The 15,814-nt window shown below is 45.6% G+C and overlaps 1 protein-coding gene across 3 annotated transcripts; it reads left to right on the top strand.

Moving 5' to 3' along the window:
* The first annotated feature begins 736 nt into the window (after window positions 1-736).
* ZSCAN25 (zinc finger and SCAN domain containing 25) lies at window positions 737-13,543 on the top strand. 3 transcript variants are annotated; one of them, XM_030300389.1, is made up of 6 exons: window positions 737-822; window positions 3,136-3,551; window positions 4,744-4,945; window positions 5,524-5,615; window positions 7,606-7,732; window positions 11,830-13,543. In XM_030300389.1, the coding sequence occupies exons 2-6, from the start codon at window positions 3,165-3,167 to the stop codon at window positions 12,660-12,662; spliced, it is 1,641 nt and encodes a 546-aa protein (XP_030156249.1). In that variant the 5' UTR covers window positions 737-822; window positions 3,136-3,164; the 3' UTR covers window positions 12,663-13,543. The 3 variants fall into 3 exon arrangements, with proteins under 3 accessions (XP_030156249.1, XP_030156250.1, XP_030156253.1); XM_030300390.1 differs by having other exon boundaries at window positions 779-822; window positions 3,023-3,551; XM_030300393.1 differs by lacking the exons at window positions 737-822; window positions 4,744-4,945 and having other exon boundaries at window positions 1,003-3,555.
* Window positions 13,544-15,814: the final 2,271 nt, after the last annotated feature.

Below are 15,814 nucleotides of genomic sequence, written 5' to 3'. Positions count from 1 at the left end.
GCTCTAGTCACCAACTGCCCCAGGTCTGCATCATCCTCTTTTTCCTGGACTGCCTTACTCAGCCTCGTTTTACCCAACAGTCAGTCCTCTCATTTTCCACTTCCCTCCTTTCTTGCTCAGTCTTTCTCCACGGGTTCTCAGCAGCATCTTTCTAAAATCTGTCCCTTCCCGCCTTTAAACCTTTACACGGCTTCCCGTTGCCTTTAAAATGTTCTCCGAAACACCTGGTTTAACCACCTGCACTAGTGGCTAAGATGGTGTGGGAATGCCGGCAATCCCTCCACACTCGCTGGGCTCGTCGTGCTTCCTCTGCTGGGGACACTCACCTCACTTTTTGGTCCACCCTTCAAAACTGAGCTGAGGTGCCGGCTCCTCTGGCCAACTCCCTCCTCCCAACTACTCGGGTCGAGGCCCCTCTTCTGCGAACCTATAATATTCACTGCTTCCCTCCGTCTCCCTCTGCCCCTGCGACAAAGTACGCGAATATGCACGTGGTGACCGACGGGACTACAAAGCCCCTTGACGGAGGCTTCGTGTCCGGTAGTATGTCTGGAGGGTCCTCCTCACCGAGAAAAAGCAGGTGCAATGGCACGGAGGCTCCTAAAGGCCTGACGGCTGCGAGCCTCCTAGGGACGAGTCAGTCCGGGCGCGCGTTCAGGCACAGCCCCAGTGGACCAGCAACCACCGAGACGCACGGACCTCCGAGAGCCCTAGAGAGGAAGCGGAAGGGGCTCTTTCCTCACGCACCTGTCTGACAGCGTCCGCGGCCCACATCCGGTCTCTGAGGGCTCGGGTCGGGTCGTCGTGGCTGAGGGGCTGAGGGTGAGAGCCGTTCTGGGGCGTCGCAGGGCTTCGCGGGGCGGCGGGCCGGCGGCGGATGCGGCGGGTGTGGGGGCCGGCTTTCGGTGCGGCTGCGGGTCGCGGAGGCGCTGGCGGAGGCGGCGGGGCTGACAGCGGGCGGCGCGTTTCCCCGGAGCTGCCTCCCGCGGCACCGGGGCCCGGCGGGCGCGCCCCGGGGGTTCAGGTGGGAGCGACGTTGGTCCCGCCGGGCCTAGGTTACCTCAGCGCGGGGGCGTCCACGAACTCGAGACCTTGAACCGACGCGGATCTCTCTGAAAATCGAAAGTAGTCATTTTAGAGCGAGACGTGGGAGACTCACTTAAAGAATGACTTCTTTTCAAGCCTTCTTTCTCTTCGTGAAGTACCAGGGATGAAAGATGAATGAAGACCTTTCTTGCCTTTAGAGAGTCTGGTCGTCGGGGACACGTCGGTTAACATTTGTGCTGTAGTGCGGTAATGCGATAGGGGTGTGAAGAAATGCAGTAGCTAGAAAGTCGTGAAAGAGAAATCTCAATAGATGTAGCAAAATGAAAAATGAATCGACTGAAAACGTAAAGTAGGTTTAGGAAGGATGTAGAAGTACACAAACACACAATAGAATATTAAGTAGAAGCTTCGGACGAACCTCCTGCCAGTTGCTTATTCTCTGTTGCATTAAGAGTGGTCTTTCCCTCTAAAAATGGAGCCCCTTCCCCACTTTGGACTCCCAGCCTACATACCCCTCACCCCCAACCCAAGCCCATCATGAAATTAAATAGTACTCATTCTCTAGTCTGGTATAAGCCTCTTCTTCTTCTTTTTTTAAATTTTTATTCATTTTTGAGAGAGAGCTTAAGTGGGGGAGGGGCAGAGAGAGAAGGGGACAGAGGATCCCAAGCAGGCTCTGTGCTGACAGCAGCGCCCAAAAAGGGGCTCCAGTTCATGAACCATGGGATCATGACATGAGCTGAAGTCAGACGCTCCACCGACTGAGCCACCCAGGCGCCCAAACCTTTTTCATGAGTAGTTGAACCTATGTTAACCTTTCTCTCATTTTGACTTTCTGTGTTTCTCATCTGTACCTTATCTTTTGGGAGGCAGACTTTGGCCAGCCGTCTAACCTCTTACATCTTCAGTGTTGTCTTTGAAAAGTAAGGGGAGTAATACTCCCTATACATAATTGTATGTGTGTGTTCAGAGGCTTTCTAAATGGTAAAGCCTACACAAGTTAAAAGTCTTTTCGTTAATTATAATGATATATATGTCACTCTGTTGTTTTCAACATGTGACACATGGTCACATCCAAGCCACCAGTAAGTCTTTTGGTTTTACCTCCAAAATATGTCTCGACTCTTTCTGCATCTTTGCCACCATCTTGATCATCTCCTGCTTGGACCACTGTTAAGTGCTGCTTCCCTTCTTTTTTTCTCTAACCTATTCTCTGTTGACATACGCCAGGCAAAATGACCTTTTACGCCAGGCAATGTAAAAACATATAGCTCCCTGCTAAAATAAGAAGATTAAGCCATAATTCTTAGTGTGGCCCATTTCCTGGATAATCTGGTTCTGCCTGCCTCTGTCACTTCTTCTCGTGCGGCTTTGTCCCTCACTTAACTTTGCCAAAGCTTCACTCCCATCGCCTTATTCTCAGACATGTGGAGTAATTTCTGACCTCAAGTCTGGTGCCTGGAAAAATCTCTGAATGACTGGCTCATACTCATCAGTGGGTCTCAGCCTAAGTGTCATCTCTTCAGAAGAGCCTTCTTTAAGTTATTCATCCCCCATTAACAGACCACCCTACACATTTCCTTTCTAGAAGTTATCTCCATTTAATTTTAACTTATTTGCTTGTATTTGTTTTTTTCTGTCTGTTGTACTAGTATATGAGTTTCAAAGGGCAGGTGCCTTGTTTGTCTTGTTCTGTATTATATTTCTAGTTTCTGCAGGCCTGGCACATATATTTGTTGAGCGTGTTAATTCTTACAGTGTTGGAAGAGTAGGCCCTGGTGACTCATCTAATTATAACCTATTTTATATTTTCTGATTTTAGTGTTATCTCCCTAATGAGATCCTACAATGTTTGTGGGTATAAAGTAAACTCTTTACATTTTTCTTCACATACTAGGTGGTTAGCAAATACTTAACTGAATTGAATTGGCATGATTTTCAGGATATATGTTTGGTCTTTTGTTCTGCTTCACAGAAACTAATTATGCTCTCCAGAATATCCATTGATGTAGACAAAGAACTGTGATGGACTGACCTTTCCTTGTCTCACTTATGCTGCCATTATTGTTTGTCTGGTCTTCCCAATAGACCCTCAGTCTTCTGGGAGGAGTGTGAAGATGCTAAAGGAGCGTCCAGGGATGGCAGAAGACCCCCAGCAACAGATGGGTGTTCCTGTGGTAAAGCTGGAGAAAGAGTTGCCATGGGCCAGGGGAAGGGAGGACCCTAGTCCTGAGACTTTTCGTCTGAGGTTTCGGCAGTTCCGCTACCAGGAGGCAGCTGGTCCTCAGGAAGCCCTCAGGGAACTCCAGGAACTCTGTCGCCAGTGGCTGAGGCCTGAGCTGCATACCAAGGAGCAGATCATGGAGCTGCTGGTGCTGGAGCAGTTCCTGACCATCCTGCCACGGGAGTTCTATGCCTGGATTCGGGAGCATGGCTTGGAGAGTGGCAAGGCTCTTGTGGCCATGGTGGAGGACTTCACAGAGAGAACGTTGGAGGCCAAGGCGGTGGGTGAGAAGGGGGTATCTGGGTCTTGTTTTGTCGGTATGGGAAGGGGACATTTAAAGAATTGAAAGGTTTGAAGAAGCAGTGGGAGTAGATGAGGTGTACAGTCTCCTTCATCTGCTCCCAGACTCCCTGAGGTACTTTTTGGAAGGCAGTGGAGTTTTCAGCATGAGAAGCCATTCCCAAGGAAGATGCAGGGCCTGTAGAAGAGCTGTTAGCTTCCTTTCTGGTCATCAGGACAAAGGCCTGGCCATATTTCCTTTGTGAGCCCCAGGCCCAAAGAAGGTAGTCGTGACCAATTTGAAGATCCCTCATAGACTCCTTCTCTTTGGGCAGAGATGCATGTGGAAAGTGGGGAATTCCAATTGGGTGAATATTATTATTAAGAAGCATTGTCTAAACAGTGCTGTTTTGATATCTGGGGCGTTGGCTCAAGTGGCTCACGTTAGTGGTTCTGTGGTGGTGTTCTGGTGACACCAAGTAACTGCATCTCAGATGCTTCCTTGGGACTCTGGCCACATGTTTGTCATTCTGTGGTATAGTCACCTTATTGTTGGCTGGGAAAGAAGAGAGTAGGACTGAACATTACTGTTTTGCTTGCAAGTAATCATCTTTCTTCAGTTTATTCTTCCTTTTCCTACTGCAGTTATTCGTGACTTTCTCTGTAATCCTAAGAATTATTTTTTTATTCCCAATTCAGGAGCTTAAAAGTAGACCAAGAAGGGCCTGTTTTTGGGAGTGTATCACAGTGTGAGTTGTCCTGATTTTCCTCGCTGTTTTTAAAGCAAGTTTTTCTCACTAGCTAATTCACTGCTGAATCAAGGCTTTGTATTTTTTACTTTCAACATTTATAATTGGGGGATTTTTTTCCTAGTAGGGAGCATTTTGGGCTAAAGTTGTCAACCAAACAATGTTTAGTCTCTCTGTGATATTATTCCTGGTGGAATTTGGTCAGTATTGAGGCAGGCAGGAGGGACCCTTGTAAAAGGGCAGGGACACATAACAGTTGCTCGGAGCCTGATAAAGAGAGGTTAACCTCTTTTTCACCTTTTCACTGATGTCCTGGGGAAGAGCTGAGCCGGCTTTGTTCTCCTCTTGCAGTTGGAATGGTCCTTTTCTTTGTTCTCTTTTTAGGTTTTAATTCAACTCCCTCACCCAGGCCTCATTCTAATAGGTGTTGGGGACTGTTCTTAGGTTCCATGCCTCGTGCAGGGAGAACGGGAGGAGACAGCACTTTGCAGAGGCCCTTGGGAACCAGGTGTTCACCTGGGGCCAGTGGAGGTCAAGCCTGAGTGGGGGATGCCCCATGGGGAAGGAGTTCAAGGCCTAGACCAAGGCACTGAGGAGCAACTCAGTCAAGACCCTGGAGCTGGGACACAAGCCTTCCAGGAGCAGGGTAAGATGCGAACAGTAAAGAAGTAAGGATGCAGAAAACTGCGCTTTGTGACCCTCCTTTACAAGCCCAGCAATTGATAAATAAGTTATCTGTGAACTGTAATTAGGAGTTTTCCTGATTACTTCCTTGACTTCAGTAGGAAACAGATGAAGTGAAATTGTTTTCTATACCTTGACTTTCTGATTTTTGCAGGGGATATCTGGGATTGTGCTCTCTTACTATTTCTTCTCTTCTTTCCCTCACATCCCTTCTAGAAACCTCCTGGAAATATGCAGGTGACATATAGGGGGATTTTTTAAGTGGGCAGACAAACCATATCCCTAAAAGTAATGTATGACTTCATTGTGTTACTGAATCTCAAAGAGGGTTATTCCCAGAGTGTGACCAGAGAGAATGAATAGCCTTCAAGGGCCAGGGTACATTGGGTCGAGACCATCTGCCCAGTTGAGAAGAGGGTAGGTCTGTGTGGTGTCTCCTTAAGGTTCCAGGGTTTTGTGTGTCAGGCAGTGGACACCTTTGAACAAGCTAACTACAAGACAGCACTAATCTTTCTCATGCTTTTTTTCCCCTTTGCTTAGCTCTGCCAGTTCTTCAGGCTGGTTCTGGCCTCCCTCCAGTGAACACCAGAGACCAAGAGATGGCAGCTGGGTTCCTTTCAGCTGGACCCCAGGTGAGCTGTACTTCTGCCTTTCTGACGTTGCTTTGAATGAGATTCGCCTTCCCCAAAGTTTCCCTGCACAACAAAGCGCCGCCCACAAGTTGAATTATTGTACCTTTCTTGTTCTGATGGATATGATAGCTTTGTTTTCTCCACTTTGTCATCCTCATTTGTTGAGTTGAGCCTTATGCCTTAGGGCCCAGGCATGAGGCTCAATTCAGATGATTTTATTGCTCTGTGACTTTTTTTTTTAATTGACTCTGTATTACTTTTTACTGAGGAGGAAGACATTATTGATAGAAACCCCATAAGCTTGATCTAGGCAGTGGTGGTCGATCAGGAAATCAATACCCTTTGTAGATCGTCTTTATGGATACTTTTGCTGCTGCTTTTCCTTGGGATCCTCTCCTCCTCCTGCGTCAGCAGGAATGTAGCTGACTCAGGGTTGGAGACTCCCTGGAACACTGAGCAGAGTGTTCCCTCTGGCCTCTACCCCGACTACACCAAGATTTGGCCTTGTTTGACTTCTTTGCCTGCCACATATGGGGGTAATGAGCACAGTTGGGGCACTCTTGTCATGTCTACTCTGTGTTGAGTGTTACCAGGGAGGTGGGAGATTTCCAGTGTGGCACCTTTTTGAAGGGGACAGTGAGTGTTTTGTTTTTTATTTTGAGAGAGAGAGAGAGAGAGCAGGGAAGGGGCAGAGAGAGAGGGAGAGATTGAAAATCCCAAGCAGGATTCTGCATTCAGTGTGGAGTCCAGCGCAGGGCTCGATGTGGGGCTCAAACACATGAATCATGAGATCGACCTGAGCTGCAATCAAGAGTTGGATGCTTAACCAACTGAACCACCCAGGTGTCCCAGAGACAGTGAGTTTTAAAGTGAAGAGTCCTTATAGAAGGAAGGTAGAAGGAAAGGGGTCATTTGCCAGAAAAAAATAATGACTCAAATCTGGTCTAGCTAAAGCACTGTTTGGGCAAGTTTTATGCCTGTACCATTTCCTGTTTCTGTTTCCCTAGCATGTGTTTTGGAGGAGATGAAGGATGATAGCATGTTTTAATTTTTCCAGACCCTCTTTTTTGCCGTAATAGTTCTTCATGGTGTTGTGGATGATAGTGAATTTATTTTATTTTATTACTATTTTTTTAAATGTTTATTTTAGAGAGAGACAGAGAATGTGTGTGTGCACAAGCAGGGGAGGGACAGAGAGAGAGGGAGACACAGAGTCTGAAGCAGGCTTCACACTGTCAGCTCAGAGCCTGATGTGGGACTCAAACCCACGACTGTGAGATCATGATCTGAACTGAAGTCAGTTGCTTAACTTACTGAGCCACCCAGGCGCCCAATACTGAATTTATTTTAATACAGTATTGTTCTTTTATTTTTAATTTTTTTTTTTAACGTTTATTTTTGAGACAGAGAGAGACAGAGCATGAACGGGGGAGGGGCAGAGAGAGAGGGAGACACAGAATCGGAAGCAGGCTCCAGGCTCTGAGCCATTAGCCCAGAGCCCGACGGGGGGCTCGAACTCACGGACCGTGAGATCATGACCTGAGCTGAAGTCGGAGGCTTAACTGACTGAGCCACCCAGGCGCCCCAATACAGTATTGTTCTTAAGACAAGGCCTGCCCAAATATTTACTTCCCTTTGAGGGAAGATCAGTTTTAGATGAAGGGATAAATAGCTCTGGGTCTTGATCAAGCTTGAGGATTGAGTGGAGGCAATTGAAAAGCAGGAATTAGGTGTTGTGGTTGTTAGGGTACAACCTAGGTGTCTGCAGCAGAGACTCGGAAATATAGTAGCTCAGACAAGTCCATTACTTCCCTGTCATTAAACTATCAAGAAGTAGGGACTTGTGCTCCCAAGACCATCTAGGGGTCTGGTTCCTTCTGTCTCTTGCTCTGTTCTTCCCTAGAGTATTATCCCTGTGTTTGCTTCCGCTTTTAGACTCTTCCTACTTTGGGATTATTTCTTTATCCTTAACACTCTTCTGTTGTTTCAGGGGTTGGGGCCATTTAAAGATATGACTCTGGCCTTCCCTGAGGAGGAATGGAGACATGTGACTCCAGCCCAGATAGACTGTTTTGGGGAATATGTGGAACCCCAGGACTGTGGGGTCTCACCTCCAGGTAAGACTGTTTCCATCCCAAAGGTAAGAAACTGAGGAGTTGTGAAAGTTGCAGGTTGGAGTTCTTGCCCTTGCCCCAGATTTCAGAACCTGGTGCTACCAACAAAAGAAGGCAAGTAAATGGGTCCAAGGAAAGAGTGTGGACCCAGGGTTTAAGGAGCCGGGCATGTGCTTTCCTGTCGGGAGAGGAACCAACGAGGGGGCAAGAAAACACAAGGTAGTTGTACTGGCTGTGATGAGACAGGTTGCTCATTAGGATTCCTGGAGCACCTATTCTGTCTCTGACTGAAGAGTACCCACGCAGGCTTGAAAGCAAAAGACGATCTTGTGTCTCGTTCCCTCAGCAGGGATTTATTGAGTGTCCCTCAGGCACTGGCTCCCAACTTTGCAGCTTTGTGCTGGGGCAGGACTAATGGTAGGGAAGCCTTCGGAGCACCAGGCGTGTGTACAGAAAATGCCCAGCTGCTCGATGTGGGGCCCTGTCACAGAGCAAGCAGAGCCTGGGCTGGGTCTGTCTCAGGTGGTGGCCAGGTTTTACCTGGGGTTGGAGCTGGAAGGGTGAGACCATGATGCACATGGAAAGTGCTCACAGGAGGAGGAGCAGCAAGAGAAGGAGGAAGAGTGAGCCTGGCGAAGTACAGGGAGAGGCCCTGGCGGGGAAGCCGGGGAGGGCACTGCAGGGGCTGGAGACTGCTGGAGTGGTGGTATCTCTGCAGGTTGGAGAGGGAGAGGAAAAGAAACGTGAGTGGGAACAACCCTTTCCTCTGTTCCCTCTGCTTTTCTTTTCATAACTTTTTGAGTATGTGCTGACTGCTCATCTGTCCTGACTCCAGCCCACCTGTCATTTTTCCATCTTGAAGTATGTTGAGGGATAAATGAGAGTATCACTGTACTGCCTTTAGTGCATGAGAGAACCGGTCCTGGCTCCACCACTTACTGTGACCTTTCTGGGCTTCTGTTTCTTCAGTCGCAAAATGGGGACATTCACAGAGCTCTCATGTCGTCGTGAGGATTAAGTGAAATGATAAATCTTAGCATTTGGTGAATATGATAGTGTTAGATACTTTTATTAGCTCTACAAATATTATTCCTTTATGAGTCAGTCAACATTCATTTATTCACCCAAAAATATTTATTTGGTATTGTGGCCAGTACTCTGCCAGTCACTATGAAGAGTTAAAGTCCCTTGCCTTTGCGATCTTAGCAGTTCATATGAAGAGTCCAAATGCACGGAATAATGGTCATTATGGAGTAGTGTAAGGGGCCCTAGAGGAGGGGCTCAGGAGACCTGGGTCCAGGACAGGGTTGTCACACCATGGCAGTGATGTGAGTGGCCAAAGGATGCCAACACGTGTTACAAAGAGATGTAAGACTTCTTTTTTTATTAAAAACTATTATTAAAAAATGTTTATTTGTTTTTGACAGAGAGAGAGAGAGAGAGAGAGAGAAAGAGAGGAGGGGCAGAGAGAAAGGGAGACACAGAATTCGAAGCAGGCTCCAGGCTCTGAGCTGTCAGTACAGAGCCCGACATGGGGCTTGAACCTATGAACTGTGAGATCATGACCAGAGCAGAAGTTGGACGCTTAATCGACTAAGCCATCCAGGTGTCCTGAGATACAAGACTTCTGTAGATGGTAGAGGATGTGGAAACCTTCAGACATAACCATGCGGTTCAGGACCTCTTGCAACACAGCTAAGATGGTGGGGATACCAATATTCTAGTGCCTTGATTCCCCCAGGGACCCTCTGCTGGTGATGCTGCTGTGTGTTGGAATGATTCTGCCCTCTTATTCCAGAGGATTTTTATACCTGCCCCGCCCCCCGTCCCTGCCATCTGACTGTTCTAGAGACTCTGGTTGTATTCTTGTGCTGTTCTCACTGTTTCAAACGACCCAAGCACTTCCATAAGCATTTATGCGGAGTCTGGGTGGGCCAAGGTCCATTTCCCACGCATACTGTCTACTGGCTGTCTCAGCCTTCAGGTCTTCCTGTGATTTATTCCCATGTACTTGTGGCTCCTGCATTGATAGCTGTTTTGGATTAGGCCTGAGAAACTAGAATTCTATGATACATAATACCTAGCACATACTCACATCTCCCCAGGGTCCAGCTAAGACTCGTGCATTGCATTTAGTGTTAGTTTTACTATTCGTAACACCTGAAAACTGGAAATTACCCAAATGAATATCAGTCAAGTTCATAAATAGATTACAGTATATTCTGACAGTGTCATACCAATGAAAAAGAACATAGTGTAACTATAGCTACATTCCATAATATGGGTGAATCTTACAAGGATAATAATGAGCGGAAGCATCCAGAAACAATATTTGAATCCACTACACAAAGTTCAAGACCAGGTAAAAGTACTTTATGCTGATAAAAGTTTGAATAGCATGTTAGCCAGGGGGCGGCAGAATATAGTCACTGGAGGGGCTGGGAGAGGGCTTTCTGGATGCTGGTAGTTTCTTGAACTGGATGCTTTTTATATAGTTGTGTTCATTATGAAAATTCTTTGAATTCTACAGTTATGTTTTGTGCGTCTTTACTTTCATGGAAAGTTTATAGAAGAATCTGTCAGAGGTGACAGCTGTGTCCTTCATATTTGTTTAGATTAGGCATGTGATGTTTTTCTTTTTGTGTTTTAACGGCCTTACCTGAAAGGACCCTTTCTGTGCCTAAGTGCTGCTTGTCATTTTTGTCTCTTTCTCTCTCCTTTTTTTTTTTTAAGATTTTATTTTTAAGTAATTTCTATACCCAATGTGGGGCTTGAGCTCACAGCCCTGAGATCAAGAGTCACATGCTATATTGACTGAGCCAGGTACCCCTCCTCTCTTTTTTTCTGTCTTGGCTCTTTTGCTTCCTAGGGCCTTCCCTTTTGTTCACCTCCCCTTCCGCCTGTTCTGTAAACAGTTGTTCTGTTAATTTAGAGAGAGTGAAACAGGGATCAGAGAAAGAACTTCTAGAAGGGTTGAGGCATTTCAGCAGCATTCACGCGCATTTCAGTCTGGTAGAAGTCAGTGACAGATCGGATTCATTCATTCATCCAGTAGTTAGTAAGCCTGTGACAGTCTCCCAGGAGACCCAGATTAATAAAATCTGGTTAGGTGGAGGGAGGAGCGGGGGCAGGGACCGTGTGCTGAGTAAGTGTATGGAGGCTATGGAGAACTCTCAAGTAGCCCACCTGGATGGAATAAGCTGGAATAGGTTTATAATCTCTAGGGCAGGGAGAACACCTTGAGGAATGTAAAATGGCATTTTCAACAAGGTCGTGTATAAATAAGTGCACAATAAACAAAGTGCTAATTCAGTATAAATGTGCTGAAGAGACATAGCTAAGAGAGTAATCAGGGAATGTTTCTTCAAGGAAATCATTGAGTTAGATTTAGAAGGAAATACAAGTCTGAGTTAGAAAATTAACTGAGAGCACATTAAGATTTGGCAGACTATTCTGTAAAAAAGATATGGAGAGTTTTAGCTCAGGTTGCTACAATAGAATATTATAGGCCAGTGGCTTAAAACAACAAACATTTATTTCTCCGAGTTCTGGAGGCTGAGAAGTTCAAGATCAAGGTTCCTGTAGATTCAGTGTCTGGAGAGCGCCCTCCTCCTGGCTTGCAGCTGGCTGCCACCTCACTGTCTTCACATGGCAGACAGAGTGAGATTGTGGGATTGAGGGATCTATCCTGTGTCTTTGCCTCTCCCATCATGAGGGATCATGCTCACATGATTTCTGTGCTAAGAGCTCTGGTTTCCCTTCCTCTTTTTATAAGGACACTGATCCCATCATGGGGGCTCCACCCTAATGACTGTACCTTATAACTTCCTGAACAGCCCATCTCCTGATATCATCATGTTGGAGCTTAGGTTTTCAACCTATGAATTTGGGGAAGACACAAACATTCAGTCAGTAACAAAGTGGGAAAAGGTAAAGTGAAGTCTGGTTTTAGAGTCCATGAAAGAAAACTGTGTTGAGGTTATTGGTCAGAGGGAAAAAGAAAGAACTGTTAATGGGACATCTTTAGAAGCCAAGTTCTAACATAGAACTTTACTTTCATAACTGCTACAGAATTAGCTTGTATCTCCTTTGTCCTGTAGGCATTGGGAGCAAGGAAAAGGAGTCTAAAACCCAGCAGGCAGACCTCAAGGGGGCGCTTGCTCGGGTGACGGCAGAGAGGTTTGGGGAAGCCACACTCCAGAGCCCTGAGCTTGGAAGAACCTGTGAGCAGGAGCCCAGTAGCTCTGTGGGAAACATGCCAGGGCCGCCTCCTCCTCAGCATGGTGTCATACCCCTGCCCGATGACCTCAAGACCCACAGCTCCTTTTGGAAGCCTTTTCAGTGCCCCGAGTGTGGAAAAGGCTTCAGTCGGAGCTCAAATCTTGTCAGACACCAGCGAACCCATGAAGAAGAGAAATCCTATGGGTGTGTCGAGTGTGGGAAGGGGTTCACCTTGAGAGAGTACCTCATGAAGCACCAGAGAACCCACCTGGGAAAGAGACCCTATGTGTGCAGTGAGTGCTGGAAAACGTTCAGTCAGAGGCACCACCTCGAGGTCCACCAGAGGAGTCACACAGGGGAGAAGCCTTACAAGTGTGGTGACTGCTGGAAAAGCTTTAGCCGGAGGCAGCATCTGCAGGTGCATCGGAGAACTCACACAGGGGAGAAGCCCTACACTTGTGAGTGCGGCAAGAGCTTCAGCAGGAACGCAAACCTGGCTGTGCACCGGCGAGCCCACACCGGGGAGAAGCCGTATGGGTGCCAGGTGTGTGGGAAGCGGTTCAGTAAAGGGGAGCGATTGGTCAGACACCAGAGGATCCACACTGGGGAGAAGCCCTACCACTGTCCAGCCTGCGGGAGGAGCTTCAACCAGAGGTCCATCCTCAATCGGCATCAGAAAACTCAGCATCGCCAGGAGACCCTGGCACAGTAAGGATGCACCTTTTTTATGAAAGGAAGGTGCTGGAAGGTGTAGGACCTTTCAGGATCGCCAAGTGGAGGGAGATCCCATCGGAGGATGCATTCGTCTTTCCTCACTGAAGGGCTTTGAGGAGGGAGTGGTAGAGTGATAGGGTGCAGAAAGGCACTTTGACCCATTTTCTTTCCATTTGTTGTCAAACAAGCAAGGCAATGCCTGATTTATTTTGAGTTTCCAGAGAGCACAGCTCCTCACGTCTCTTATCCAAGTGGTGCAACTGTTTTTTACTGTCTTTTGGGAAATTATATCCTGAACTTCAGGTTGAAGTTTTTCTCCTTCATTGGGATGTCATGTACGCCTCTCGAGCAAGTCTGACAAAGTTTTGTCCCATGTTGGCAAGTTACACCTCATTGTGATGAGGGCTGTATCGACCTGCAAAATCGTTAGTTCAGACTCTGCCTCTGTTCTTTTCCATTAAACAAGTATTTATTGAACAGCTACTGTGTCTGGTGCTGGGAGCACAGTGGTGAATGAGGCACATGAGCTGTGAGCCTCCCGGAACTGGTGATTTAACAGTGGGAACACACACAGAACCATTAATAGCTCCAGACATTCTAAGTTATGTTTGTGGTACGTGCTGTTTGAGAGGGTAGTCTTCTGGTGCTCACTCGTTCTGCCCTGCCACTCAGGTGCTGGATCTTCCCCTCCCTAGTTAGGATCTCTCAGGCAGCCTTGTTTATTTTACTTTATTTCTACCCCCTTTGTCTCTGTAACAGCATACCCTCATTTGTATAGTTTCCCCATTATTCCTTGTACTGTAACAACTATCCACCCATCCAATAGGAAATTAATATTTTGCTATTGATTACCGAATAAACATGAAAGTATTTTAAAAAGTGTTCAGTTCTATATAAAGATCTAATTAAATAAATCTGAAAGATGAACTTTTATTAATACACTGTATTTGATGGCATTTTATAGCATATAAGATGCTTTTTTTTCTATTTTCACTTTATCATTCCACACATATTTATTGAGGCCCAACAGTGTGCCAGGAACTCTTAGGTGCTTGCCATATATCAGTAAATAAAATGGGAAAAGTCCCTGACCTCGTGGAGCCTACATTTTAGTGAATATATTTGATTTTCAGAACCTCCTAAGGTGGAACCCATGGGTACTCCCATAAACCCTCTGGACCTGGGATCTGAGCCTTTGTCCTTGGTCCTTGTCAGTGTCTTGCCTTGAAATGCATTCGCCACCTACCTCTTGCTACCGGATAGTCTCTGTCAATACATCTAGATCCTTGTCATCTGAGAGGCCCTCAGTTGCCAACTGGGACTGATGAGGTGGTAGCGATGTGTTTTACATAAGTGCCGATTCAGGCAAAATAGAGATGTTTGTAGGCATTTAAAAATACTTAATGAGAAGATACAGTATTTGTACTGTTTACACTTTCTTATTTTGCCATCACTAAAGGGTTTCCTTTCTGTTTAAAATTCTGTTTAGAATACCTGTGTAATGAGCATGGACTACAATGCAGTGTTGTAGTGCTATGCTTTCAAATGCTGGACGCTGGGTGAGTTTGTCTTTTGTTGACATGGTACTATAATTATCAGATGTGATTTGTTTTGTGGTGCCTTTTAATATTAGATTCTTTTACTCTAAGGTTTTTTTCTCCCCATTTTTTATTGTAAATCAGATAAATGATGACTTCAACACAGTTGTATTACTCAGTCTACTTTGAAACACATTATTTTATCACATATTTCTTAGATAACTATGGTAGATAGCCATGATGTTTAATTTTGATTTAGCAGATGATTTCCTGGCCTCTCCACTGTCTCCATGAGCCTCTAGTAGCCAGGCCATAAATATATCTGAGATGTCATCCACTATCTGAGACACTAGGCTGCTTCTCCTTAGCAGTGTTGTGATCCAGATGTAGAATCAGCTCTTTTTTCCCCACTTCCCAGACAAGCTTGGCAAAGCTTGTAGCCAGCTAGCAGCCAAACCCAGGGACAGGCTTTTCATGAGTCTCTGGCTTCTGGTCTGTAGGACCTGGGGGCTGACCTGGCTTGAGCTTGGCCTTCTCTCGGAGGTCCATATTCCAAAGCTAGGTGAGGAGTGTTGGGCCACTACAGGCTGGGAGTTGCTCATCAGTGGTCTTCCTGTTTACCTGAATTAAATGGTTAGATTCTTTTTGATAATATGCTTAGCCAAATAGGACTGTGGGTTTTCAGCCAGTTGGAATCTCTTCAGAGAAACTCAGGTAGGAGCCAGGCCTTGCTTTTTTTCTTGGGCGCCTGTATCTGCTTTGAGACCAAAGTTTATGGATGATGCCTCAAACAGCCTCAAAAAATTTTTTCCATGGAATTTTAGTAGCATGTATTTTTGTTATGTATTCAAATGTTAAATATTTTTCTGTATTTTTCTATTTAGAGACTTTTTTATAATAGAAAATTTCAGACATATATAATGAATCCCCATGTATTCATTATTTGGCTTTACCCATTGTAAACTCCTAGCTGATCTTGTTTTATTTCTACACCCTTTTCCCTGTCTTCCTACCCTACTGAAGTATTTCAAAACAGCTCCCAAATACTGTCTATAAATATTTCAGTGTGTACCTCTGAAAGATAAGAACTCCTTGAGGGACGCCTGGGTGGCTCAGTCAGTTAGGTGTCCAACTCTTGATTTTGGCTCAGGTCATGACCTCACAATTCGTGAGATCAAGCCCCGTGTTGAGTTCTGTGTTGACAGCATAGGGCCTGCTTGGGACTCTCTCTTTTCCTCTTTCTCCTGTCTCTCTCTGCTCTTTCCCTGCTCGCACTTGCTCTCTCAAAATAAACTCTTTGCAAAAGAAAACCCACAATACTTTTATCATACCAATAAAAATAATTTCATAATTTGGAATTAATGTTTTCTTAAAAAGCACATACTTTTAAAAAGTTTATTTGAATTAGGATCTAAATAAGATGCATAAATTGTAATTGGTTGCTTTGTCTTCTAAGTCTTCAAATGTATAATTCCTATTCTTTTTTCTCTTGAAATTCATTCATGGAAGCAACTGCATTATTTATTTATCCTGTAGAATTTCTTGTCTTTGAATTTTGCTTTTGCATACCCATGACGTTATTTAATATGTTTTTTTGCCCTCTATATTAACC

This window comes from Lynx canadensis, chromosome E3 (assembly GCF_007474595.2).
Source record: "Lynx canadensis isolate LIC74 chromosome E3, mLynCan4.pri.v2, whole genome shotgun sequence".
NCBI lineage: Eukaryota > Metazoa > Chordata > Mammalia > Carnivora > Felidae > Lynx > Lynx canadensis.
The sequence above is the reverse complement of the archived record's forward strand: the minus strand, read 5'-3'. Positions and strand labels throughout refer to the sequence as shown.

Coding starts and splice junctions, on each gene's coding strand:
- ZSCAN25 (XM_030300389.1), top strand. CDS start 3,165: ATGCTAAAGGAGCGTCCAGGGATGGCAGAAGACCCCCAGCAACAGATG. Junction 4,946..5,523: donor ACAAGCCTTCCAGGAGCAGG/GTAAGATGCGAA, acceptor CCCTTTGCTTAG/CTCTGCCAGTTCTTCAGGCT. Junction 7,733..11,829: donor CTGTGGGGTCTCACCTCCAG/GTAAGACTGTTT, acceptor TTTGTCCTGTAG/GCATTGGGAGCAAGGAAAAG.